This window comes from Pseudopodoces humilis, chromosome 16 (assembly GCF_049639895.1).
Source record: "Pseudopodoces humilis isolate 2021_Gansu_Grassland_sample_001 chromosome 16, ASM4963989v1, whole genome shotgun sequence".
In the NCBI taxonomy this organism is placed as follows: Eukaryota; Metazoa; Chordata; class Aves; order Passeriformes; family Paridae; genus Pseudopodoces; species Pseudopodoces humilis.
Genome location: NC_142215.1, coordinates 3,762,536 through 3,789,631, shown reverse-complemented (window position 1 = coordinate 3,789,631; position 27,096 = coordinate 3,762,536). Strand labels below are relative to the sequence as shown.

The window sequence follows — 27,096 nt, the reverse complement described above, 5'->3', positions numbered from 1 at the left end:
ATGTTTTGGGTTAGCAAATACACATATTTTCCTGTTGGTGTTTAGTTTGAAAAGTGTACTGTGCTTGGACTCTTTCATAACAAGCCTCAGATAAAGATCAAGAGCAGTAAATCAGATAAGTGCTGTGAAGAGGAACAGCAAAGTTACCCCTGAGCTTAAGTAAGAAAAAGTCCAAGAACAGTGGAAATGGACAGATAAGTTTTTGTAGTTGTCATTCCTCTCCATTAAAGTGAATTACAACTGCTAAATCCAGAATACCCACAGAGTTATAATAAAACTGATTCAACTAATTTTCTGTTTACTTGCACATAAACAAGTGATGAAAAATACTGCTGGATATTTTCCAAGAAATTTCTTTAAGCTATTCCACTTCTTCCTAAATACTCCATGCCTGGGAAAGGAAAAGTTTGGGGCAGTCCCAATCAGCCAGTCTTCTATCTTTAATAGGTACGTAATCATTTTTGCTTTAAAAGTTACATGAGTCACAAATCATCCCTGTCACATGAAGCCAGGCTCATCACAGTTGGAAGAGAAAAGGTGCCCCAAATGAAGTTTGCCACAGATACCTGAATTATAATACTGTTTGGAACTGAAAACCAAGAAAATTGCACCTTCTGGAGATTAGATTTCATGGATTTGAATTCCAGCACTGTGGTGGTGACTGGTAAGATTTTTATTTTATTCTTTGAGCCAGAGCTGGTATGCACGCATGCTTGATCTTTGTCATAAAGTTTCCTGGAGGGAAAAAGAGTAGCAAATGGTCATAGTAACATTTCCAAGTGGAAAATAACTTGCTGTGCCTTCCTAAGATAACTCAGATGCATGTCAGAGGAAACAGTCTGCAGTCTGCCCTCTTTACTGCCATCCAGTTTGGTTTGTTGTTCATTCTCTCCATGTTTTAATCTTTGTTGACATTCTCTCTGATCCAAACCACATAGCTCAAGGCAATGCAGGCTACTATTAGATAAAGCTTACCCAAAAGACGCTCTGAAGCAAGAAAACCAGGTTGCATCACAATGTCATACAGTCAGTGTCCAGAATTAGAGCAGCACATGGCAACTTTCAAGGGCTCAGTTTCATGGCAAGGTAAGGGAGTTTTAAACAGGAGATGCTGCCTCATCACTGCTAAACTAAACCATTCCATTTAAATATACCAAAGGAACATGCCTGAACATGCAGCACAAGGACCAAATTTGGAGTTTCTCCTGCTGGCTCCAACTGCTGCAGCATCAGAGAGGCAGAACCACCAGCTCAGAGAGTCCTGAGCTTTAAAAGGTTAAAGCTCCTAAGGAATGCTGCTGCTCACTGTTCCTCTTGTTGCCACTGGCTCATCTAAGGGCAATCATTACACATATCTTGACATGTGAGTTGCTGGATAATTTTCCACTGCAGGTCATCTGAGGACATAGGAAGGAGGGTGAAGCTACATCAAAGAGATTTGCATCTTGCTGTTCTCAATTAAACACTTTTTTTTTTTTTTTTAATAGCTGCAAGATGGGCAGAACTAGTCTGGCTTGCTCCAGACATTAACTGCAGATGAGCTGGACGGGAGTGCAGGAGAGGTCAAGAGATACTTGCTAACCTCCTAAAAGGCTGACAGTCTGGTTCTCTCCTATGATATTTATGGCACATACCCTTGTTGGGAAGTTCTTAGCACCCTTTCAGTTTTTTCCTCTCTTTAGATCACCATTTATGTCCAGAAATCTCCCTGGTTAAAAAGCTTCAGACTAGTTAAGACACACATGCATCTTTAATCTACTACAGAGATTATCACAGCATGTCTCTGTCACATTTTCACCTGCTCAGAATATAGACCTGCTGGCAGGGAGCCCAGTTTATTATGTGGAGCCCAGTAACATTCAGCCAGTTACCTCTCCATATTGCTTCATGTACTGCAATAAAACTCTTGTACATTCAGTCATTTTTCATAGCAATTTTATCCTAAGCAGTACTTTCTTAGGGCCACCACTGACACAAGTGTTTAATTCTGAGCTACTTAATAACTTTATTATAATTCTGCAGTTCTGCACACACAGGTACAGAAACTTGTACATCTGCAGCTCCAAAATGGAGCAGGTGCCACCAGAATTTTGCTCTCAAAGCAGAGTGAGACTAATGGGGTTTTATGTTTCCTGGAAATGTAAAATGAGCACCATTTTCTTTGTTCCCTCTCCATAGGAGAAACTCAAACCTGTAAAAAATATTGTCAAAAATATAAGCTTTTCATAGCATTAAAGAGAAAAAGATGGAGCAGTTATGAAATAAATATTAACAAATTAAGAAATGCTTAAAGCCTAGCACTAATTAAGCTGTCATAAGCCTGCATTTAGGCTTAATTGTCTCCACATACAAGTAGCATTCACTGTGCAAAATGGCAATCATCTGCTGTCAAGTATTTACTTGTCCATTTAAGGATTTTAAATATTTAAGAGTTATAGCATTAAAGCCATTTCAGAAACTCATTTTCCTGACACCCAGCATCTAGGACTTGGCAGCACTCTGTATTGAGAACATTAATTGAGATTAATAAAGATAGTGGGAGTTTTCCATCAAACTTTCTAATGACAAAATGCCCATCTGCTCAAAATTAGGTCTTTTCCCTTTTTATTAAAAAAATCCTTTCACAAAAAAAAGCTGCATAAAATTGAATTAAATACTTTGTAGTCTAAGTGTTCTTTCCCCTTTTCTCCTCTCTTTTCCTGGGGAAAATGTGAAATAAGACATTTTTCCCAGCATCACAAAAAAGTACATTTCCCAGATAAAAAATTGTAAGTGTTCATTACCTGCAATTAAAATAAATTACTAATAAAATAAATTTTATTCTTTCAAACTTTTTCATTAAATATGTATACCTTCATCTTCATAAGCTTTAACAATAAGAATGATACATTAACTGTGACCTGGGAGTATTTAATACCATAACTTTTAGTAGTGGTATTTCTATGGATGATGATCCTTCCCCAAAATCATCATTTACATGATCTGTCCTATTGGTTTCACTACATTTAACCAGCTCCAGTTAAGGCTCTCTGATAAGAAAGCCTTGACATGAATGAAGGTTGCAGGATTAGTTCTTTTATCAGTGAATATACAAATTGAAAATACTATTCCCCTAAGTGTTATAAAAGCTAAATCCTATGTAAAAAACTCAATCTTCGTAACCAAAAATAGGAAGGTAAAGATCAAATATGTGTGTGCATCTAATCTGCAATTGCAGAGTAAGCACAGGTTTAAACTATCTTTCTTTCTTTTCAGGTTTTGGTCCCTTCAGACAATACCTGGTTAATTCTAGCTGGGAAGCAGTGAAGGTAGGCATAAAAATAAAAAGAAAAATGGAGGGAGGCATTTTATTTTTCAGACATCCCAACACAAACTGGTTTTAGGCTTTCCATTACTTTGTCATGATTCTAATATTAAGCAGAATTGTGCCTCATGGAGTAGACACCAAACATGGAACAAAGAGAATAATGAAGAAATGAAATGTTCTTTCACTTGTATTATTCTTGGTGCTATTTAAGCACTTCAAAATATTATTCTTTATTTCAAAAATTTATTTTTACCCAGGATGTCTTCTCTACAACTGTTGCATGTGCCACAGGTTATGTCTGTCTTCAGTAAACTAATCATCTCTCCTACCACAGTTCATTTTATCCTGTGTGAGATGATTTCCTTCTCACAGAAGTGTAGCCTATTGAATTCTCACTGGCTGCTTCAGGAACACAGAACCTAAACTGTGCCAGTTCTAAGTGTGAGTTCACATTTCAGCTTTGGCTTCCACTTTCAAATGACAGTGAAGTCTACAGGTAAATTGGAAACAAGGTCATTCAGAGGGGTTTTTTCCCCTCCATACACCTTGACCGGCAGTAACAAGTCTGAGATGCAGTCTTGAAAATTCCTTCTTGTTTCCTAGATCTGTGTATTAGAACAAATTTAGCTGGGGGATACAAAGACATGGTTTGGCTACCTGGCATTCACCATCAACTGATTCATCATCCCTGTCACAGACAACAGCCTTTCCTGGAGTTCAGTTACTCTCATAAGGTACCTATGAACAGAGTTATTGTCAGAGGATTTTTCACATAAGATTTTAGCAATCCCAAGGTAGAAAGGAGGTTACACAATGAAATCTGAAACTAGTGGGGGAACAGTCAAAGTAGTAAAATTGAACTGCAGCGTTGGTCCAAAATGTGCAAGAAATGACAGATAATACTGGTAAAATGGAAAAAGGACATGTAGAGCAAACCAAGGGGACTGTTTTCTATTATGAAACAAGTCCATACATTTTTTAATTCTTTTGGACACTGAAATGAGAAAGTTAGCTATAGGAAAGTATTAGTAATGACAGAAAGGGGATGGCTGTACAGGACTATAACCATAGTACAAATTTTGGTGACAGCTACTGAATATCTGTTTTGAAAATGAAGTGCACTCAAGCCAAGATGATTGAAAAACAAGGAGCCAGTATGCTTTTCCAAAGACCAAAGCTATAGCAATTCCACCAAAACATACACCTTTTCTATTCTAGCTTTGTTGGGAGAAGAATGCTGAGTGTAGCTTGGTGTTTGGTAGAATAAATCTATTGTCCCTTCCAAGTCATGAGGGATGTTATCCTTGTAGGCTAACAAGAAACAAAAATACTTCTGTGATACCTTTCCACACCCCAGTCATGACAGGAGACCCATAAATTATCTTAACTCCAACTTGACGTGTGCCATGTACAAATATTTGTCAGTTGACAGTGTTCTTGCTCATTATTTCCTGATTCCTATTGGTTCTAATTTTGGGTGTAAGATCATCCTCTTCTGGCTGAAAATAGAGCATGTTCTTTATCTGCAAGCAAGACAGCCTTGAGCGAGAATGCACCGATGGGATGAGTTTTCTGTAACAATGCCATGAGCTGGCTATGCCAGGGAGTTACATAACAAGGGCCACAGCATTCCATAACAAAACAGATGTCAGTTCTTGTGCATGGAGAAGAACAAATCCATTTCCCTCTGATGTGGCACCCTCTATGTGGAATTAATTTGTATTCAGACTGGGGATGCTGCTTTCGTTTCCTACTCACTGGCAAAGGTGGTTAATTCAGGCAATTCAGAGAAATTTGCTGCAGATCTGGAAGTACTTTGAATTTCGATAGGCTTCTCCACGCTAAATAGCAATCTCATGGTATTGTTCCATTGGCCTCATTCATAGGAGTGCCCCTCTGATCTTCAGGAAGCTTATGCACATATATTAAAGATAGCAAAATTTAGTATTTACATCTGGAAGTAATCCTGTCTTGGCTTGGGGTACCCACATGGATCGCTGGAGTGACATAAAACCCTCCTGCCAAGTCTCTTTGCTGTGAGCCACACAAGTGTGCACTCAAATTCATCCTCAGGAACGTGCTGAGCAGCCACAACAGACCTACTAAATATGACTGTTCAGGCTTAATGCCTTTGTAGCATTACCCAGAACTATCCTAATTATTACCCCAAAATGAAGTAGGTGCTTATCAAAAGCCTGGACACCACAGCACCCTCAGAGATGATGTAATGCCGATACGTGCAGTCTTAAAAGTTCACATCCCAGAAGGGTCCTCATACTAAAGGCATCTGAAATCCTGTAAAAATACATTTAACAGTTCCAGTGTTCTAATTCCAAAGCATAGCCTCACTCTCCGTGCTTTTGGAATGGATTCTTTGCAAAAGAACCATGGCTGCCCTTCTGTGAGCAATACTTGCTCTTACTCACAACTGCTTCCTTAAGCTCCTCCACAAGATGCTGCTGATGGAATCAGCTGTGCTCCTGAAACTCTCTTCTTGCTGTAGGGAAGATCAGAGATTGATTCAGTGAGCACACAGCCCATTCCAGTAGCTACATCCCTTCTATGTCCTCACTGGACACACAGAAAAATATTATTTCCCTTACAAATTCACCTGGCTTTTTGGTGAATAAGCCAATTTCCCTTGAAGTCCTTGGGAATCCAATGATAAATGTGAGTAAGACTCTACAAATCTCTATGTCTACAGGTTTAAAAAGAGGATTTTTCCTGAATTTCCTCTTTTAGAATATGAAGATATAATTTTCCCAGAACTTGAGGAATACCCCATTGTTTTTGCGTGGACCCAAGTTCTCATCACAGCACAAGTCTCTCACACAAGGCATTCATTAACATTGCATTCTTCATCCATGGAGTTTTTGTTCCTCAGCAGGTACCCATTGAGTGTTCAGGGAAAAGGGAATCAAATGGACCCGAAAGCACAGACAAACCTGTCAATCCAAGGTCATGGAGAAAAGCTCCAGAGCTCTTGTAGACACCATCACCTGGCCCAGGATGGTTGTCTAGCACTAGAAAGACAGGTTATCTTTTAGAAACCTGTGTCACTAAGTTTTTCATGGTTCTTGTAACTTCATTCACCTGAAATACATGCCTAAAATATGCACAACAACACTTTTAACTCTGGAAGCGCAGGACATTCTCACTAACAGAAAACACCACCAGGTATTTACTCTGCATTTGCTGACAGATCACACTGAGTTCCACGATGTGTTAGTGCTGCAGCACCACATTAGACTTTCAGAATCCCAGATCCCCTGATTTATTTATTCCATGCTACAGACTGATGGTCCCACCTAATAACCCTTGATCCAACCCTGTTGATGTGTCTCCTCCAGAAAGTCCTGTCTGCAGCTTGGCAGCAAAATGACCCATCAGGGCACTCCACCATCAAGGTCACAGTCCCCAGTTAATAGGGCACAAATGCAAGTTGAGTGACAACATTCATAGTAATTAAACTGTTAGTGCAAAGAACAGGTCACATTTCCAACTGCTTCTGGGAACTATGTCTGCTATCGGGAGATAAGGATCAGATCTCCCAGCGCAGTTTTTCATCCTGCCACTGACCATGTGGTCTTTGGAAATCTGTCATTTAATCTGTCTCTCTCCTTCTCTGCTTTAGTTTCATCATCTGTGAAACTAAGACATTGCTATTTAGTGCCTTCATTTCTGTTTTGGAACTTTCTTACATCCCTGGAGTTTTAAGAAGGTTATCTACAGGATTAGAAAAAACCCAACAACTTAAAACAACCAAAAAACCCAAACCAAACACATAAACAAAACCCCACTAACCAGCCACACAAAACACATTTGTTTGCAGTGTACTTGCAGTCTGGCTGGGGCAACTGAAACCTTCTGGTTTCCTTTCTGCACCAACACAAGCAGTTCACAAAATTAACACATGCAACCACCTTCCCAGCAACCCAAATCAGTGAGATCTCAGGCAAAATCAGGAATGTTTTCCAGAGTTTTCTAGAAGTTCAAGCTATTTCCAACATACAGTGTTTCCAGCACCAACCTGAGCACAGTGCTGTGCAAATCACTTCTCTTTGGGCCAGAACACCAGTGGACAGGATTATGAGCACAACTCACAACAGCTCAAGGTCAGCAGCTGATAATGTTGGATTTCTTCTCCCTTCTAGAAAAGGCATTCCCAAAAAGGAATCTTCATGTTTTCTTTCAAACCATTTCCCCCACAAAACAGTCCTCCAAAACTTTTCTCCTCCTTTGACATTTCCTGTTTCAACTACAGAAGACAAGCACTTGTTTACTGAATTCACTCACCAGTGTGAGCTCTGGTTTCCAGGTGCAGTTACCCTCCTCTAACCAGCTTCAGTCTCTCACCTTAAATGCAAAAAATGGTTCTGGTTAAGGCCGAGACAAGGGACAACCTTTTTTTATTTTGCTCCATGTTTACACAACATCCGGTCTAAGGGGTATAAGCCCATGGCTGGGATTGTTGGACAACACAGTAATAGACATTATTGACAACACACTGAAATTGCTTAGGACACAGAGAACCATCTTCCTTTACACAAATTCTCAGCCATTTGCTATTGGCCAGCTTCAGTTTGGTGCTGCACAAAAGTATTTCTGTGTGTCTCTGCCATGACAGCTGGTGACAACAGAATGTCTTGACCCAGAAAGGACAAGAGGAGAACAGCATTACTGCTGTGGCTTTGGGTCTCCACGTTCTGCACCAAAGTTAGGGGTAGTTGAGTCCTCTAAGCCTTATAGTTTAAAAGAAAAAATCTCATTAAATGTAAAAATTAAAAATGCTTTGGAAAAGAAAATGCTAATAGTGAACCACCTGGGGTTTTCTTGTGTGGAGGCTCAGGCACAGTACAGCATTCTTCAGCGAGATGATGCAATGGGCTCTCAAAGACTGTCAATGCCCACAGGAAAAAAGGCTGGCACTATTCTCCAAATGTGTTTACTTCCCTGCAGGCATTGTTTCCTTGCTTGTGTCAAATAGTTTATTGAGCACAGCTAATCAATGCTTCCGCTGACAAGAAAATTGGAACAGTTTATATAGGAAGCGAGTGTTGAAGGAGAAATTTCCCAGAACTGTGGGCCTCATCTGTGTGGGTATCCTGAGTGAGAAACAAAAACTTGAGAAGACAATGACACTGAATACAGTTAGAGGTCTCTTGGGCTAATCAGACACCTCCACTTTTGCCTGTGCCCCCTTAAAATCTTAACCTGCACTATCCTTGGTAGTGGTTTACTCAAATGGAACAGGTATTTTCAATTGAACACCATTCTACTGTTCTGGGACAAAACTTTCTGCCTCAGATGAGTTCCTTCTGCATGCTGCCACTGCAGCTGCTTACTTTCTGCTGAGGCCTATGCCTTGTTTGTTAGCCCTGTTCCACTGACAAAATAATTTCAAGTCACTTCCATGTGACATTTATTCTCCACACCATTGTTCAACTACCTGGCCAACCTGCTGCTTTGAAGGGTGCCTTTGTTCCGTTCACCTCAATTCTGGGCACAATTTTTTCTTTGGGAAAACTGGTCCTGTGTGGAAATTCAGCTACATAATTGTACATAATTGTACAGAGAAGTAACATTTCAGTGATGTTTCCTTTTACTAGAGAAACATTCTAGACCAAAAAATAAACTCGTTCTAAATGTGACTTCCTCATGTTGACAGTGACCTTCAGCACAGCTTACCTGAACCTGGTCAAACCAGCAGATCTCATGCCCCTGAAGTGAAAAAGTCATGCTTAAGGTGAATTCTCCTTGGTTTTGTCTCTTGGCAGTGCAGTTTTTCTACCAGAGAAACAGCTCTTACCTTCAGCAAAGCCTATTAGATGCTTTCAAGGGTGGAGCTTTTCTGAGAGATGCTGTCTCATGGTTCCCCAGGGACCAGTCCCAAAGCAATAACCCCTCCCACCCACTGGAGACTGAGCATCTCCTTGGAAAACACAACAAGGGCTCCACATGGATGGATGTGACATTAGAAAACTGTTTAGCACATTTCAGTCTCTTCCAGTTAGAAGAGACAGAGCAACCACAAAACAAATCTCATTGCAGACCAGTGTTCAGGAGCCATGGGCTAAGCTGTTGCTCTTTCAGGTGTTTTCTCAGTTGAATCAGCCCAGTTTCTTTATCACAGTCAGAAATCCAATGCTCCTTCAAGTCCTTGGTGGCTTTTTTGTAAGCACAGGAGCTGTCCAAGAGAGGCCTTGGTGAAAACATCGACCTCCGGATCATGCAGCTGCCAGTGGTTTACCAAAAAGCAAAGGAGCAAGTCTGCAAGATATGGACAACTCTTCAGCCACTGGTGGGTAATGATGAAGTTACACAATTTCCTCCCTTTCCCTGAATACAAAAAAAAATCTCCCAGAGAGTATTGCGAAACATCAAACAACCCTGAAAAGGGACTATTGAAAGCTCTGATCAAGGTGCCAAGCTGGAAGTCAGAGCACACACTAATTAGCATGCTGGTTTAACCCCGTGCCAGTTAAACAGCATAACTGATGCTGAACAAAGGAAAGGAAAATATCTACCATAAACTGCAAAAAAGGTACTACAGCTCTGCAGCCCTGACTAGACACAACAAAAACTACAGCCTAATTTTGTTCTCATCTATAATCCCTTATCAAAGTTTTCTTTAGACTTGAGCAAAACTCCCCACCTTGAAGCCAGTAATTCACATAATGCTTGGCACTTTTACATCACATATTTTTAAAAAGCAGATCTCATTTTTAATTTCCTGTTATTCACTCTGGTGGGAAAAACCAGCTTACAGTTCATGTTGGGCTGGCTTCCTCCGCCACAGCGCTCATCATCCTGGAGCAGTGTGGGAAGAACAAAGGCTACCAGGAGAGGGATGCTTGTGGTTTTCACCCAGAAGGTGCCTGCTGCGTGCTAGATGGCCCAGAAAAGATTGAATCTACAATTAATATGAAGAGTCTCTGGAGAAACATCTCAGTGGAAGGGATTGATATCATCCTTTCCAGAGATGCGGGAAGGTAAACATCGCGTATCAGGGGCTCACAGAAACAACTCAATCAGCTCATTTAACCTTGGGGAATCTTGGCCATGACCTCTCATCCAACATAAACCACTCTGAAACAAAGTCTTCAGAAGGGCACAAGCATGAAATTGGGATGAATTTAAATTTTATGTAAAGCAGCCTTCATGAAAAACTACAGCAATATTTTTCCATAGATTTGTAAACTCCAAAAGAAACAAGTTTCAACATAGCACACCCTGTGATGAGCAACTCCAGTAAACCTCAGCTATTAAGAGAGTCTGAAAGCAATACCGACCATTAGCAGATTTTAATCTATTTTTCTCAGCTGGGAGGGATACAAAATGTAAATAGATACACTGGAGAACAGCAACTACAGGTACTGTTAGAACCAGGCCTGTGATCTCATTATGTGTTCCAGTAGCACTGAAGCAATTTTCTACTATGCTAGTCTTCACTAGAAAGGAAAACAAACCAGTACTTTTTATTTTGTTTTAAAGAAAAATCAGCTAATATTGGCCCTTAAATTCAAGACTTGCATCTGAATTTTAAAAGGTGAAGGTGGAATGATAAGAAAAATCCCTTCTGACAGGGAGATTTTATGACTTAGACAAAAAGTGTGTTACATGGTTGTAATTTCCAGCAGGGTGTGTTACCTTTCCCACCCCACAAGAATGCCTGTCTTGTGATTTTTATTTTTTTTTTATTTAAAGTTCATTGTGGGTGGGTGTCTGAGAAACCAAGCCATCAGATAAGCAACATTTGTTTCTCAAACTTGGTTTATTTCAGCATTTCCTTTATCCACTAAGCAAATATGTTCTTAATAATTTCATAAACCAGATCTGGTTTGGCTACTTAGAATATTTAAATTTAATCAAGGTTTACTGAGCCTTAATTCAGGTTTCTGGTTTTGTTTTGTTCTTAATATTGCAGGTACATCTGTGATTACACCTACTACACTTCCCTGTATTATGGCAATGGAAAAGCTGCTTTCATCCACGTCCCTCCATTATCTGAGTCAGTAACAGCAGAATTTCTAGGAAAAGCATTACAGACCATTATCTTAGCAATGTTAGAACAGTGTGGGGAACAAAGAGAGATGGATCATAGAGAGGAAAAATGATGATTTCTTAGAATGCAATTCCTTACCTCTTAAATGAAGCAGTTCTAAAGATTATTTAAAACACACACAAAGGATTTTATAGCCCATGTTATTTTCAGTGAAATTTCCTTGCAAAACCCAACCAACCATTTGCAACTCTTAGAAAAGGCTTAAGGGGAAAAAAAACCCCAAATGATTGGTGGTTCATATTGCTAACAATACAGTTGTTCAGATTTCAGAAAGCGTGAAACTGGACTGGAAACATTTTAGATGCTTAATCCTGGTTGTGTTGGTTAGAAAGACACGAATAAAGACTTGCTGACCCGAGATGGATGCTCACAGCTACAAGGACTCAGCACAGGATGGATGTTACCAGAGACCCCCCTCAGCCCCTGTGTGAGTCTAGAGTTCAGGCCACAAAAAACGTGGCTATGGGAGAAACTAAAACACACCTGGGGATTCTGGTATGTGGAGTTTTAAAATTCTGCCTTACTGACCTGCTGTAGATTCTCCTTTCCACATCAACAACAGGCTGTGACCCAGAATGACTTCAGAGTACAGAGAAAACTGGAAACCAGCAGGATCTGTAATGATCTTGGTAACTTGAATTTCAACCCAAAACTGCCACTTGCCCCAAATTCTCAGTGCCTGTCGCAAAGGAAAACCCCATAGTCCTTCCACAGCCCAAAGGCAAATCCCACAGCTAATCTGTCCCAAGAGAGGCAATCCTGGAGCACTGTGCTGTGGGGAGGGTTAGGGCATGTGAGGTTACCTACAGAACAGGAACCAAAGCAGATCCCAAACTGTAAAACCCAGGACTCCTCCACGTCTCAAACAGCTCCGTACAGACGTGCTGGTACTGCAGAGGGTCACAGCACTGCCCTTCAGCACACAGTCAGTGTCCATGCTCTCCTCTGAAACTCTGCTGCCAGGACACAGGGACAAGATTCAATCAGTCAGTGGAACAGCACAGCAGCAGCTCAATCTGGACACCTGATTTCCTGAGGGAAACAAAAGCCTGCTCCTCAAGCACCACCAGTAAAAGGCCGAGACAAACGTAACAGCACAGGCAGCTGCTGGGGCTTTGGGCCACCACTGAGCCTTGTTTTAGTCAACATGCTGATGGCCAAGAGTCTGAGGAACTGGAAACGCCAAGATAATGCTGGTTTTCTTGGCACTGTCTTTTCCAGTGTGAAAACCAGGTGCTGGCTGGCTGTGCCTCACATGGGGATCACTCGGCAGGTAAATAAATAATTAGCAATGCTCACCTTATTCACCAGAACCGCCTCGTGCAAAACTGCTCAAATCTCAGACACGAAGGATCCAAAATCTCAGTGTCTCTGGATGAAAATGCTTTTGATTTCTACCAAACAATGGCAGTACTGACCTCCTATTAAGAGTATCTCAGTTAGATACAGCCAGAAAGGGCAGAGGAAAACCAGAGCAGCTTTACTCTGCATTTTCTAACCTGTACTTGCTTTGCATAAGGAGCAACAAAATCAGAAACAAGAAAATGCATACAGAATTCTTTTATTTAACTTAAATCATGTAGTACTGAAACTACTAGAAAAAAGCAGAGTAAGAGAAACTAAAGGAGCCTTAGCTTCAGCCATTCAAAATAGACAAAGTTTCTTCTTCTCATAATGTAAAGAATCCCGAGTATATCGCAATAACAGGAATAAATTCTTACAACAGAATATACAAAAACATTTTGAAATTTTTTTTTATCTACTGATTCATTTTAATATAAACACAGGAATTTCTTTAGGAATAATTTATACACAGCAAGTCTTTTTATGTAATAAATTGGCCATGTTATTTTTTAATTTTCTCTTTAAAAAATTTAAACAAGAAAAACTGGAAAATGTATTTGCAACTGCATCCATTCCTTAGCACTTTCTAGTTTTTTGTCCCAGAGGTAGACAAACTCTGGCCAATCCTTTCATCTCAAACCTCACTGGTTCAGAAAACAGAAGAAGAGAAAGGTGTCCCTGTCCACAGCAGAGAGGTTGGATCTTCAAGCTTTTTAAATAACAATAAATAGGGACCCTGCCTTGCTCATTTCAACAAAGCTTCCAATGGTGCTCAACAACTTTAGAGGCTGCACACAAGCATTTAAAGTGATCAGAAATTTGTAAATAATTCTTCAATAGTTATTACCAAAACCACCTTCCCTCTTTCCCTTACGCAGTCACATCCTTCAAAGCCCCCGTGGGGCAGGTGCTGAGCGGCCCCAACAGCCTGGGGAGCAGCAAACCCCGCTCTGTTTCCCCACCAGTGAGGTTCCTGTCATCCATGAAGGTAACTGCCCTAGACAGCAAGTGAAATGACCAGGTAAGATGATCCCACCCCAACCAGAGGGCTCTGGAAGACCAGGATACTGAAGATACAGAACATTTTCCCAACTCCTTTATGCACTCTCTGTATACTGGGTCACAAAGCATGGGCGGGATGGGGGAGAGGGACAAGCCATGAATTGGACAAGTCAGCGATTCCTTTTTGGCATATTGTAAAGCTAACTAGTAACTGGTACCATGGAAAAACTGATCACAGACAGACACACCCACACACAGAAAAGTGCCCTTAAATTATATTTTAGGCATTTATAAACTACAAACATTTTATAAAATTATTCTATGTACTTACAAAACGCAATGAAACATGTAATTAGTTCTTGTAAACCAGATCTTCGTCAACTGACTACCCGTAATCTACTGGACTTAAAGCCCTATTGAAAATGCTAATTAATGGTTACTAATCAACGGAACGCATACCCAAAAAAATATTTATGAGCACACACACATATGCACACACACAAACTAGTGAAGTCCTAAGGTACTTGCAAAACAGGCCGACCGTAGGTGAGAGATCTGTACAGGCTGACGACCAACCACTGCCACGCTCCTGGTAAGGAATTTACTGCTCCAGCTGCAAAGTCCAGAGGTTCATTTACAAGTACCAACGATCAGAACTGTGACACCTGAGCGCTGATGCTGTCCCATATAGATTAAGCTCAGGGTACTACCTCGAACTTCTGTCAAGCCCTGTGTCTCTGCAAATCCCCACTGCTGCGTCCTTTGTTTTCAGGTGTCTCCCCACAAACTCCTCCGTGCTGACTGACCCAGCTGCTCCATGTCAGAGGCTGTTCAGCACCTCTGAGCAACCACTTCTGAATCGAGGTGTCCTTCAGAGCCCTCCTGTCTACTTGAGTTCTGTATCTTCAGCACCCCTGGCCACTCGTGGTGTTTCTACGCATCATTCTTCAACAATTGTCTGCACATCTACTCATGGGTTAAGTTGCAATATCTGGCTTTATCACTGGTTAGTAAGGAGTGGATCCCTTGCACCTTCCTCCACTGTTGTTCAGCCCAGTGATTGAATACACGGTTGACAATCAAAGTAAGAATAACAGGAAACAAGTGTTACTTGTACTAATGGAATGAAAAGGGTTTAAATATATATATATCTATATTATAGATATACATATGCAGATATATATATGTATATATATAGATATATATGTATGGAGTTACACCAACAATAGGAGTGTTGTTCACTTAGACTCGGATTGTACCCAACACCCCTCTGCAGTTCCCAGAGGGCCTGACAGCAGCTCCCTCTGGTCACCACTCATCCTACACAAACTGGGTTTGCTTTCCTTTAAGAGACCAAGAGGAGCATCAGTGCGGCCGCACCTGGAACCACACAGCACTGGGCACCGGCTGGGAGGAGCAGGGGCATCACACAGGGTGGCTCCACACCTTGCACCGTGCTCGGCTGCCACCTCTGGTTCATCATCCCCCCCAGGGAGCCCCTGATTCAGTGCCACGGCTGTGTTTGCACAGCAATTGTGTTCCCTGCAGCCAAACCACCTCCTCTGCCACGGGCACTCTGCAATGCCAGCCAGGAGAGCCCCCCAGCCGAGCCCTGCAGTCCCAGCCGCCTGCTCCCCTCGGTGACGCCAGCTCGTTATCCCATTGCATCGAAACATCTCGGTGCCATTCGTCAAAATGCTGGTTTTCAGGGCTGGGTGGGCTTTTGTGTTTAATTTATAAACAAACTGGATTACTTTAACTTTATTCAAACATAGCTGAAGTTCTAAATAAATTTTCCATACCAGACAAGCCAGTGGTCTCAGGGAAGAACAACATTACAAACCATATTATGACTCTATCAAGCCAACATTAATTCTCAGTTGTTCACATGCACAAACAACTCGATTTACTGTCCAAGGGAAGTCTGCATGAAAAACCCATGTGAATAAAGCTATTCAAAATGCACAAAACACAACAAAAAAAGCTATGGAAACAAACAGAACAAAAAAGGAATTAAGCTTGAATCGCAAACACAGAATGCAATGGTATCATGAAGGTGGTTTGGTCCAGGAGAGCTGACTGCCATCACGCACACGGACGCGAGGCCTCGTGGCTGTCTTCTACTGAAGTGCTTTTTGAAATGCTTCTCGTGATGCTACGTCATTAGTGTTTCTTCCTAATGCATTGTAAAACCACCTATATACAATTCTACAGACCAGTAACTCGGACAGTTTTAACAAAACCCTCCTAGCCAGCTGAAAGATCTGAGGATCTCCAGTTGTGGTAATCAATATGTGCAAGGGAGGGGAACAGCCACTGCACCCAAAGGTCACTAGAACATCATCAAACATGGAAAACCAAACTAATCTAGTGAAAACTTCCAATTTTGCTGGTTTCTCAGGACTAGGGAGAAATGCTCCCTCCAAAGACAAGCTGTAGTAATTAACCACAGCGCTGTGTATCCAAGAGGCCGGGTGTAACTCCAAGTAGCCAAGCACCACATTACTCAGATACCACAACCAACACCTGCATGAACAGCTGCCAGAGCTGGAAAAAAGGAAACATTATACAGCAAGTTGATGTTAGTCCTGTGTGCTTGTAAACCAGTTACACGCTGCCAGAGGGCAGTTGAAGTTTGATAGCTGGTCCATCAGAATCCACAGTTGTAATGCATATAAACAGGGGAAGAAAAGGGAACTGATTTTTTACTGGCACATTAAAAGAAATCAATTCATGTTAGTTTTAGAAAAAAAATAAAATTTAAAAATCAGTGCTCTCATCAAACAGAAACAGCAAAGACCAAAGCTGTAAATTTGATGTAGTATTATCATCAGGCAGCCTGTGACAGGTTTTGGTCAAGAAAGCAATACCATCCCCTATAAGCCAATTTATTTTTGGGTTCTGATTTAGCCAGTTATCTTTTTGATGCTTGTGACATCTGAGCAAGAGCTGGCAGAATGACTTGGTCCATTCTACTGGACAAACAGAAAGACCATTCCCTTTAGTATTTTTTCTGGACCTTCAAACATTGTAAACATTTGATTTCTGTAACAGATTTCAGGAAATACTCACAATTTGAAGTTTCCATATCAGGTCAGCTGCATTTCCACTCATCCAAACACACAGCGTTTTGCTGCTGACCCAAGAGCTGCTGTGACAGCACATTAAAAAGCCTCTGTGTTTCCTTTGAGAACCGTCACCCTAAATCAGATAACTCTTGGATTTCTCCTCACAACAACAAATGTTAAAAAATAGGAGAAACCCTCTGGAATTGAGGCAAATATTCTGAGGTGACCCTCTGTGACAGGCAGTGACTGTTCCCCTCCAGAACCTAGAGCATGTGGTATATGGAGTGAGAGGTTACCAGTATCAACGGCATTTATTGGCTGCTGAGAAATGTGAGATGTATTTTTTTTATATACACACATATAAAAAAATAAGAGTGAGGTAGATAAATGTTTGAAAAAAAAAATCAAAAACTGTCCCCCTGTCATACTCTAAAACCCTTATCTCAGTATTTAAATTCATTATGGGGCATCTCTACAGTGATTTAAACTGATATCACAAAATAAATAAAAAATCCTACATAGAATACCTTCTTAATTAACTTTTTTGTCTTTTTCATTTTCAAAAGGGAAAAATAACTATGGGACAGAGGCAAGAGAAGATAATGGGACCTAAACTACACAAGCAAAAAGCACTACAAACTTTTTAAAATCTCCAGTCAAAACTAGCAACCAGTATATTTTAATTCATTGTTCTAACTCAAAAGATTTGAACATTTCCATCCCAGAACCACCTCTTCCTGCCATCGTTTGGTTGGATCAGTGCTAAACAAAGGCCTAGACTGGAACTAAGGTAAGATGAGCAACTGGTAAGACTCCTTGGGTGTCGGCTTCCTGACGGCCCCTCCTTCCCCTCGCACCAAGGCTTCTGCAACTGAACAAACAAGCTCACTCGTCTTTTGTTCTGAGGTTTGGTCTGTGATTTAAGCCACAAGCTTGGACTTGTACAGGTTTCCATAGCTGCCAACACTTCACTGTTTGCCAGCCAAGCCGCTGGCCCCAGCTCCGAGCTTCCCACCAGCCCCACGGAAACAGCGCGGGGGCTTCCCTTTGGTTGGGGGGTTTTCTTCACTGGGGATGGGAAGTGCAGCTCAGGTGCCCTCCACGAGGGCTCCCCTCCACAAGAGCTTCCCCATCAGGAAGGTGAAGAGCTGGGGCTGGCTGGAGCCAGGTGATGGCCACCCTAGGAATGCCTGGCATCGCCAGCTGCACCTGGCACAGCTCTTGTCCATAGGGTGAAAGTGTTAAAAGAACTTTTTAAGGATCAGTGACCCAAAAGCCTGGTGTCTGCTGTTGTACCCAACTAATAATTTAAAAAGAATACATGTGTGTGTGTGTGTGTGTGTGTCTGTGTGGGATGGGTGGGTGGATGTGTGCCATGACCAGAACGAGCGGGGAGGGCAGGAGGGGTAGGACCCTTGTACAACAATGAATATAAACACTGAACAAGAATGTACTAAATAGTTAACCTTTTGTTTCTGACCTGAGTTTGTATCACGCCTTGCACTGTAAGAGACTTGTGTGCTGTCTGGGCAGAGGTTAGTGGGAAGGAAGGAAAACTGGGGCTTAAAAACACCGCACCACAGCACAGCCAGAGTATTCCTGTGCAGGGTGTCCCTTCTTTCTCCTTGTCCCCCTCCAAAACCCTGTAACCCACACAGCCAAGATGTCGTAAAACAACTAATGGGAAGGAGAGGAAAAAAAAAGAAAAAAAAAAAGAAATGTATTTATAAAAAGGCATTAAACAGTTCATGGCAAATCATATGAAAGGTATCAGTTACTGGGAAGGAGGAAGTAAAAGTTACACACTATAGTACAAAGCATAAGAAAATTTGTTGAAGTGGAAGGGAAGGGAAGGAGGGCAGACCTGAAGGTTTTCATAGATTAAATCCACAAAGATAAAGAACAAAAAAAATAGCAGCTTTTTTCTGTACAGACATATAGATGAGTATCTGAACCGTAAGAAAGTTATAAAAGTGACACAAAAGACAATGTGTATGCAAATGATCCATGGTCTAACATAGAACTGCAAGACCCTTCGAGAAGTCTTAATAATAAAGAGAAAAGGTCAACAAAGCATCATATACTTGAATCCGGTTACTGCTTTTTTTTGTCTTCTCCAATTTATGTTTCTAGGTGTTTTTTCCTTGCAAGCCTGTGAAGGAAGGCAGGCTGCAACGATGGAGATCTCGGCCGCTTATTTTCAGGTTTTTCATAATTCATTTTTGGCGGGTGGTTGACTTTTTTTGTACACCTATTTGTTTAGCTCACCACTGCCAGTTTTGTCCAGAATTCACTGGGATGGGGACAGGGGTGGAGGGAGGGCTGGTTCTTTACCCCATCCCTTTTATCTTCTCCATCACAAGAAAAAAAAAAATATCACATTTTGTCCAGTTTTGAAAAAAATATCTAGACAATTTGACTTTTTTAATTTTTTTTTTTAAATACCAGTGCATGACTGAACAGAAGATATTGGTCAGGATCTGTTTTGAACAGAGCAGTTGATTACTGTGCTCCTTCCATGACTACAAAAAAAAAAATAGAAACCAAAAAACCAAACGAAAACAAACAAAGAGTTCATTTTTTTTGGCAAAATTTGGCAGCGTTGAAAATGGTAACAGCCTTGGACGAATGATGGCCCTTTTTTATTCTTTTACATGTTCCTAAAAAGATTAAAGAGCAACATTAAAAATCCAGTCTTTTTTTTCTTTTTTTAGTTTAGGGTTTTTTTGTGTGTGGTTTTGTTTGTTTGTGTTTTTTGTTTGTTTGTGTTTTTTTTTTAATAAAGACCTACAGTGTTAGGCAGGTGCTTGCAGGGGTACCGGGAACCACCTGGCCTGCGATATCTTTGATCTGATAAAAGTGCTGTACGGTTGAACTTGCACGCAGATATGTTTCCCATTATGAAGCAAAAAGAGAGACAGAAAGAAAGAGAAAGAAGAGAGAGAAGAGAGAGAGACATCAGATCTCAAGTTTTCTGTTGCTATTAAGTGTTAACATTAAGAGTTTTAAAAGGCCAACTGTGTGCCCCATGACTGGAGTCCTTGACTGAAACAAACATCTGCTTGCATATTGAAAAAAAAAGAAAAAGACGGTAACTTGTTTACTGAAAAAAGGGTTCTCCCAAGTGCAGCTATGGCAGTTCTGAAGATCCACTGAGGTACAGTAGGCTTTTGAATATATTGTGATTTTCTTTCTTCCCCCAATGCCTGTGTTTGTGTGTGTTTTGTTTCTGCGGGGCTCCGAGGATCAGCAGGCCGAGGACTGGGGCAGGGGCAGGGCCCTCTCGTTCTTGCGGCCCCCGTTCATGTGCGCGTACGGCTGTCGCTCCTCGAAGCTGGCCCGCAGCACCACCACGCCAGGGCCGTTCTCGGCCTTGTGTCCTGAGTGCTTGTCAGTGGGTTGCAGGGTGGAGGAGGGGTCTAAAGGAATGCTCTCCATGTTTTCAGTCTCCAGGTCAAGCTCCTCTGTGTCCGGAGGCTTGTTCTCTTCACTGTAGAAGAAGGAGACCTCTTTGAAGGCTGGGTCCAGCTCGTCTTTGATGCTACCGATGATTTCCAGGAAGGAGGGTCTCATTTTGGGGTTGTACTGCCAGCACATGCGCATCAGCTCGAACCTGGGCAGGGAACACACAGGAGAAACATTTACTGAGGTGTTTTAGAGCCATGACTGGGTCAGACCATGCGCTTTAAAGAATCATTCCATCCCGAGGGAAGCCAAAGGGACAGAACTTTCACAGGCCGAGATCCCAGGGCTGTGGGTTCAACACCCATAACCAGCCTTTACTTAAGAGTTGGACTTGATGATCCTGGTGGGTCCCCTCCAACTCACAATATGCTGTGAATCTGTGTCACATTTCCACCTTCCTTCTCATCACTCATTTACTCCCATACCTCCCACATCACCTTTTCCGATCCCTCCCACACCTCATGTCTCACGGGTACCTGACATCCAGAACCATTTCATATTTTTATTCTGACTTGGCATTTCTCTTTTTCCTCTAAATTACCCTGAGCTTACTCAGCCATAAGCTACATGATTGTAGATACTCTTGGAGTATCTTTTCAAACAACTCATCCCACCCCATCAATACTGACTTAGAAAAAAATTAAACTAGGAAATACAAGCAAGGTAAAGCACTGCCTTCTTCCCCTGAAAGAAGAAAATTACATTAAAATTAATTGCAATCCCCAGTGGACATTTGCCAATCTCAAAGACCGTCTCTAATATTTTTATTTTAAAATTAGGTTGTTTTCATTTATGGCCAGGGTTGCATTAATATTTTACTGAGTGTGAGATCATCTGTTTAAGCACATCCATGATTAGATCTGTACAACGTCCCATGCTGGCAAAACAAAACCACAAAATGAAACAGTAATACAGCCATAATGAAAACAGCATTTTCATGACACAGCAAAATTGGATATTCCCAGGAGATCGCCCTGAGCTTTAAACGTAACACAAGAAAGGATTTCACTGTCTGTGAAGGTGGAATAGGGATGTCTTCTGCTAACACAGTGCAGTAATAGGACAAATTTAAATAAGAAAAGGAAGATTAGCATTAATTCTTCGAGCCAATCCTCTGTGTACACAAGTGCTCAGAGGAACACGCTGTGTGGAGGAAGTCACTGCTGGCCAAAACTACTACTCTGTGCTAGAGTAAGAATGGATCTAAAAATAAAATAAAGCCAAGAAAGATTAGTTAAGGTAATGCACGTCTCTGACTCACCTGCCAGCACTGGGACATGCAGCCCCAGCCAGACCCCCTTGGCTTGCTGGAGTTTATTTCCCACCTCTGCCAGCCTTCCTTTAAGCCAGGTCACCTAAACTTTTAGCTTTAATTCTAAAGAACACCACCATATTTCCAACTTCCACAGATTTTTGGAGCTCAAACGAGCAATTCTGTTTCACCTTTTCATTAGCTCTCACTGCCTTGTGCCTTCAGTTTACCAGATCTCTGCATCAGTGTGGAACAATTTTATTTTAAATTATATAGAAACAAACAAACAACAACAAAAAAATTTCACTCTCTTTGTACAGGACCTCAGACTAATGTCTGTGCTCTAGAACAACCCTTCCAACAGGGCTGACACTGAGCTGGAGAACCCTGGGCTCTACAGCCCATGGTGGGTGTGGAGAGAGTTTGGAAGCCCTGGCCTGAAACAAAACCCCAACAAAGGAAGCCCCTGCCCAGAAACTCAGGAAATTGGGAAATACTGTTGCACCTCCACTTCAGTTCTCAGCTGAAGTGAACCAGCAGAGAGGGCAAGTGGCTGTGTTTGGGCTGCAAACACTGCTGAGTGCTTCAACCAAACCCAAAGCAATCTTCACTGAAGTGCATCTGAAGTGCCCAATATCCCTGCCAGAGCTCCACTGGCACTGCTCCGTGTGAACAAACGTCAGCCACCTGAGAATGGCCTTGTGACACCCAACAAGAGCTGGCAAAACCAGTCTGTGCTGGGAGAACTCCCTGGGTACTCAATGCTGCATTGTAACCGCACGTAGACACGTAAACACTGCCCAACTCCTGCTTGTTTTTGAGTCTGTGGAAAGCCTTTCAGAGCAAAAGCAAAGCCAGACTATAAAACTGCACCGTACCCTCACCCACAAGCGGTGAGGAAAGCTTGAGACATAAATATATAAAATCCATTTCTGTTACTTCATTGCTGTTTCCCTTCCAGCTGACTGCTGTGTCCCTGAATAGAAGCTTGGCTGGAGCCAGGAACTCTGGATATTCGCTGGCTCTGTGCCCCGAGGCCTAAGGGCAATGCTAAGGAGATACCACAAGCAGCGGAGTAATGCATGTGACATCAGCACAAACAAGGACATGTGATGTTTCTTTTAAGCCATTCCAGATTTAAAAACCCTACAGAGTTCCCATAAAAGGATTTTTTTTCCTTTTTAACTCTGTGTGTTCGCAGGCCTTGTTTACATTATCTTAAACAAAATAAAAACCTTTCCAATAGACAATGGAGGAATTTACAGGCTGTTAATACAACCTGAGCAGATTTATAAAGTACGTTCCTGACTGGTGGCAAGTGAACTCCAGGGAGCTGGAGGCACCACCATGGGTTAGGGGAATAGCCAGCTTCCCTCTGTGCATCTTTTGCTCAAGCAACTGAGCAGAAACCGAGTTCTGTTTTGCACCGAGACAATTAAAAAAACAACAGAAAATGGTAAGTTCCTATAGAAGCTTTATATTCCATTTGTGCTTTGCAATGCACTTGATTTGGTGGGGAAAAGCAAAAGGACCTCGCCTCCCCTGCTGGTGCCGTGTGCTGCCAGTGCCTCTGCAGAGCAGACCCCGGGTTCTAAGCAGGAACAAAGGGAAATCAGCACTGCGTAAATAGTCTACAATGCATGTGGGGGAAGCAATCCTGCTTCAAAAACAGAGTGGAATTCCAGCCTCCACAAATTTTAAAAGCCTCATGGGAACACACTGTCTGAGAGCTTCAGCTGTACCAAAGCTCGGTGCCACGCAGCCGTCACCTGATGAGCAGTGCCATAACAATGGGAGGACATAAAAACATCACTGAGTGCACAGGAAGAGGAGAAAAACAGCAAAGCTTCTCCTGGCACCGTCTTACTGAACCATCTGTCTTATTGCATGGTTCTGTCTGCAGAGCCACGCGAGCTATGCCAAGAGGGTGTAGCATAAACACAACTGAGGCTTGTTTCACCCTGTACAAGAGTAAAGAGCCTCCAGAAATACCCTTCCCTTTGTGCTTTGCCCTTTTCACAGGGATTCACCACCTTCCAGCCACAGGACAACCCCCTCTAGAATCCCCCTCTTCCCAAGCATCCTCTCCACACTGTAGAACAGGACCTCTCCAGCTCCACCTAAAAGCTACTGAAACTCTGCTGCCAGGGTTAGGGGAGCACAGGCACTGACAAGCATGGCAGGGATGGAGACACAGAGTGTCCCAGCCTGCCTGAACCCTGCAGAATTCATGGAGGGGAACACGAGGTCCTGAGGGGAGCTCCTGCTCCGTGGCTGGAGGGTGCAGGGCCATGTCAACATCACATCACCCGCACGGCTAAAAATAGCTGATTTGGTGACAGCAAGATTCTTCTCTCTGTTCTCATCTGCACTTCCCCACAGCAGTTACCTCCTCCACCTGTTCTGGAGGTTTCTCTCTGTCAGCACACTCCCCTCTCTCCAAAGCCAGGTCCACTGATGTTCTGACCAGAACTTCAGTTGCTTCCAAGTCAAACTAATTTGAAGAACAAAGTCCCTGTGATTTGTAGCTACTCCATGAAACACAGGAGCACAGAGCTCCCCTTCTCACCAGCTTCCAGGCAGCACCAAGCTCAAGTGGCCTCCCTGCAGCCAGGCTTTGCTTTTGGGACATTTTGAGTTAATATGAGGAGTCAATACTAAAGTGTCACAGACCAGTCTCCACCAGCAAGAATTTGTGCTGCATAAAAAGTACCTCCCACTAGCAGACACCCCAAGAAACCTGCCTTTAAACACAATCCTTTAGCAATCTCCACAAAAAACAGGGTCTCTTGATTTATAGAGGGTTTCATAAAGCACTGGAGAACACGGTGGCCTGGAACATGCTGGGATGCAGGGTAAGATTCAGGTGCAATTTCAGGGCTCTTAGATACTGTTAGAAACACTCTTCTGCCCATGTCCTAATTTTCCTGTAGGTCCCCAGCTGTGAAGGAGGTTACTGGGTCCTGGAGAGAACCTCTGCCTACAGAGTAGGTCTGACCCTGCCAGCAGTGTGTGGGTGAGGACTGGGAGCAGTGGGGAGCTCACTGAGGGTGGCACAGCACTGTCACAGCATCCTGGACAGGGACAGAAGTGAAAACATGCAAAGAATAAAGCACCACAGGAACTTAAGAGGTTTTCTGATTGCCAAGTGCGTGTGCAGGGAACAAAGGTGAAAGTTACTCCTGGAGCTCCCTACTGTTATTCCTACAACAGCGTATTTGAATTTCAGCAGATTTGGGCGTCTGTACTAAAACAAAGACAAAACAAGCTGAAAGGGAGCAAAAGCAAGTCACAATAAGGTCATACTTTTTTTTTTTTCTTTTTACATTTGGGATAAAGCCAAGGTGTTTTATCCTCAACTTTATCACTAAAAAAAAAAAACAAACCAAAAAATCACCACTAATATGGATGTGCCTTAAGTCTAAGTTCAGCCTCATTCCTTTTTCTGACAGAGCAAAGCAGCACAATTCAAAGGCAGATTTTTTTTATTCTGCACCTCTGCACTGTCAGGCTGAATCCTGCTGGGCAAAACCAACGTGTGAACAACTTCTCCATGTGGAGTAGCACAAGAAAGGTCTTGGCTGTTACACACTGGTGCAAAGATTTGCTCTGCCAGACTTTAACCAAGTTCTCCCAGCTCACAAGCCAGGACCTTGAAAGTGGATAAATCCAGTAGCAACAGCCCTGGAGCAGAGGAGATTCCCTGAGGAGGGGGAGGAAGGAGAACCGGGTGGGCTGCAGCAGAGACAACTTCTGGCCTGACTCCCCTCCCATCCCTGCTCAAACCACACAAGCCCCAGCTTAACAGGGAATTTCTAATGCTGGATCTCTCCCCAGTGAGTTTGTTCTCACTGCAGAGGTGCTTTCCCTGTGAACCCAGGGAGCTGAACCCGTCACATCCCCGTTCTTCTCCATTTGTGCCCACCCCCACTGCACAGCTCTGGCCGTGTTAAACAATGTCCAGTCAATCCGACTGCCAGGAATTCTCCACAGCATCTCGAAAGGGAAGGAATGTGAAACCAAGGAATCACATGGCAGCTACACCTCCCCCTGCATATACCACCCACCCCCCTCAAACAACAAAACAACACTGCCTGTCATCTGAAACCATAGCCAGGCTCCAGCCAAAAAAGCTATTTTCCTAAGAATTCCAAGCAGCTGAGGCCCTTAAGTGATTGTATCCCTTCTGTGGGCCTCCAACAAATTTCAATAACTGCAAGACGCAGTATTTCCTTCCCAAAAGTCAGTTTGGGAAGTATATCAAAGCAATAAAGTCTGAACGACTGAAACTGCTGTACACAAAGGACAGCAGAAGTATTTCAACAATGTAAAGCTAAAAACTGAAGCTGCTGCACTGCACACCCTCTGCTGCTGCAAGGCTTTGGGTCGATCCTGGGGCAGGGAGAGGTTTTTTCTGTGGAAAACTTGACCGTGTGCTTGCAGGGAAGGAAACTGTTAGCAGGGGGGATTTGTTTATTTCAATGGGACAAGTGCTGTGACTCAAACTGCAGATATAACCCAGCTTCAGACACACTGATTTATCTGTGTGCTGAACTAAAAAGTTGAATTCCAGTGTTTACACACATTTCAGCTTGTCCCATGCTCTTTTCTCTCTTTATGCTCAACAGAATTGCTTTAAGCAGAAGAGATATGATTTAGGCACAGAGCCTCCTGATGTAGCAAATGTCACTTATGAAGTGACATTTTTATTAAGCCTAATTTTATTCAGTAACACAAAGCTTGGATTTTGTTTGCTTATTAGAGAAGATAGCCCGAGGTGAGATTCTGGTCACAAGCAAAGTTGTTTTCTGGAATGTCTCAGTATCATCAAATAGTGGATTGACAGAGACTGTTTGAGCAGCCCCTCCTGTTGTAGCTGGCAAGAGCAAACCCTGCAGGGGTCAGGAGGCACAAGCTGAGCCCGCAGGGCAGTGGTGGCACTTACAGCATGTCGGGACAATTGTCTGGCTTTTCCAGCAGCCCCCCTTCCATGACGAAGCGTAGCACCTGCTCGTTGGTCATGCCCTGGTACGGCTGCTCCGCCAGCGTCGCGATCTCCCACAGCACCACTCCGAAGGACCTGCAGGGAACATCACAGTGTTAGGGCTCCCAGCCATCTTTACAAGGGTGTATTTCTTACAAGATGCTGAGTGCTGGGTCTCCATGGGTATTTTCTATGTGTCCATGGGTATGTTCTTTTTTCCAAAGAATTCCAGTTGCTCAAAAAGCATGTGCCTGTGGTGACAGTCACAACCCCTCCCTCAAGAGACTGCTGACTTCAAACACCTCCACTCTAGTGAGCAAAGGGCTCAGGTGAGAACAACTCAGCTATCCCTTTGTGACATGCATGTAACTATGTTCTTGAAACAGAGCTTCCAGCTCCTTCCAGATAACTACAAAGGACAGCAGAAGTGAAAAAAGCAGTTTGTCTAATAATAGGAATTGATTACTGGCAAAGGAAGATAAGCATAGTTATGTAATTGGGTAGTTTGGACGTAAGTATTGACACTTTCTAAAAATACCTCCATTTAAAATTAGATTATTGAGCAGACACAGCTCAAATTGTCTGTCCTGCAATGAAGAGTCAACTACT

At 42.5% G+C, this 27,096-nt stretch overlaps 2 protein-coding genes across 3 annotated transcripts in view; one reads left to right on the top strand and one right to left on the bottom strand.

Moving 5' to 3' along the window:
- Nucleotides 1-575: 575 nt before the first annotated feature.
- PGPEP1L (pyroglutamyl-peptidase I like) lies at nt 576-12,599 on the top strand. The gene is made up of 5 exons (XM_005521606.3): nt 576-664; nt 3,256-3,308; nt 9,492-9,608; nt 10,070-10,299; nt 11,235-12,599. Exons 1-5 carry the CDS (start codon nt 631-633, stop codon nt 11,422-11,424), a joined length of 624 nt encoding a protein of 207 aa, XP_005521663.1. The 5' UTR covers nt 576-630; the 3' UTR covers nt 11,425-12,599.
- A 318-nt stretch (nt 12,600-12,917) lies between these two features.
- IGF1R (insulin like growth factor 1 receptor) overlaps nt 12,918-27,096 on the bottom strand; it is a 174,424-nt gene continuing 160,245 nt past the window's right edge. For both annotated transcript variants that reach the window (XM_005521608.3, XM_005521607.3), the window contains exons 20-21: nt 26,449-26,583; nt 12,918-20,399 (exon numbers count right to left, since the gene is read on the bottom strand). In XM_005521608.3, coding sequence (XP_005521665.3) covers nt 20,033-20,399; nt 26,449-26,583 — 502 coding nt within the window. In that variant the 3' untranslated portion in view covers nt 12,918-20,032. The remainder of the gene's footprint in view (nt 20,400-26,448; nt 26,584-27,096) is intronic.

Excerpts from the sequence above, each read along its gene's own strand:
- PGPEP1L (XM_005521606.3), top strand. The coding sequence starts at position 631 with ATGGATTTGAATTCCAGCACTGTGGTGGTGACTG. Across the intron at positions 3,309-9,491 it reads CTAGCTGGGAAGCAGTGAAG|GAGCTGTCCAAGAGAGGCCT; the intron begins GTAGGCATAAAA and ends TTGTAAGCACAG. Across the intron at positions 9,609-10,069 it reads GGACAACTCTTCAGCCACTG|CTTACAGTTCATGTTGGGCT; the intron begins GTGGGTAATGAT and ends GGGAAAAACCAG.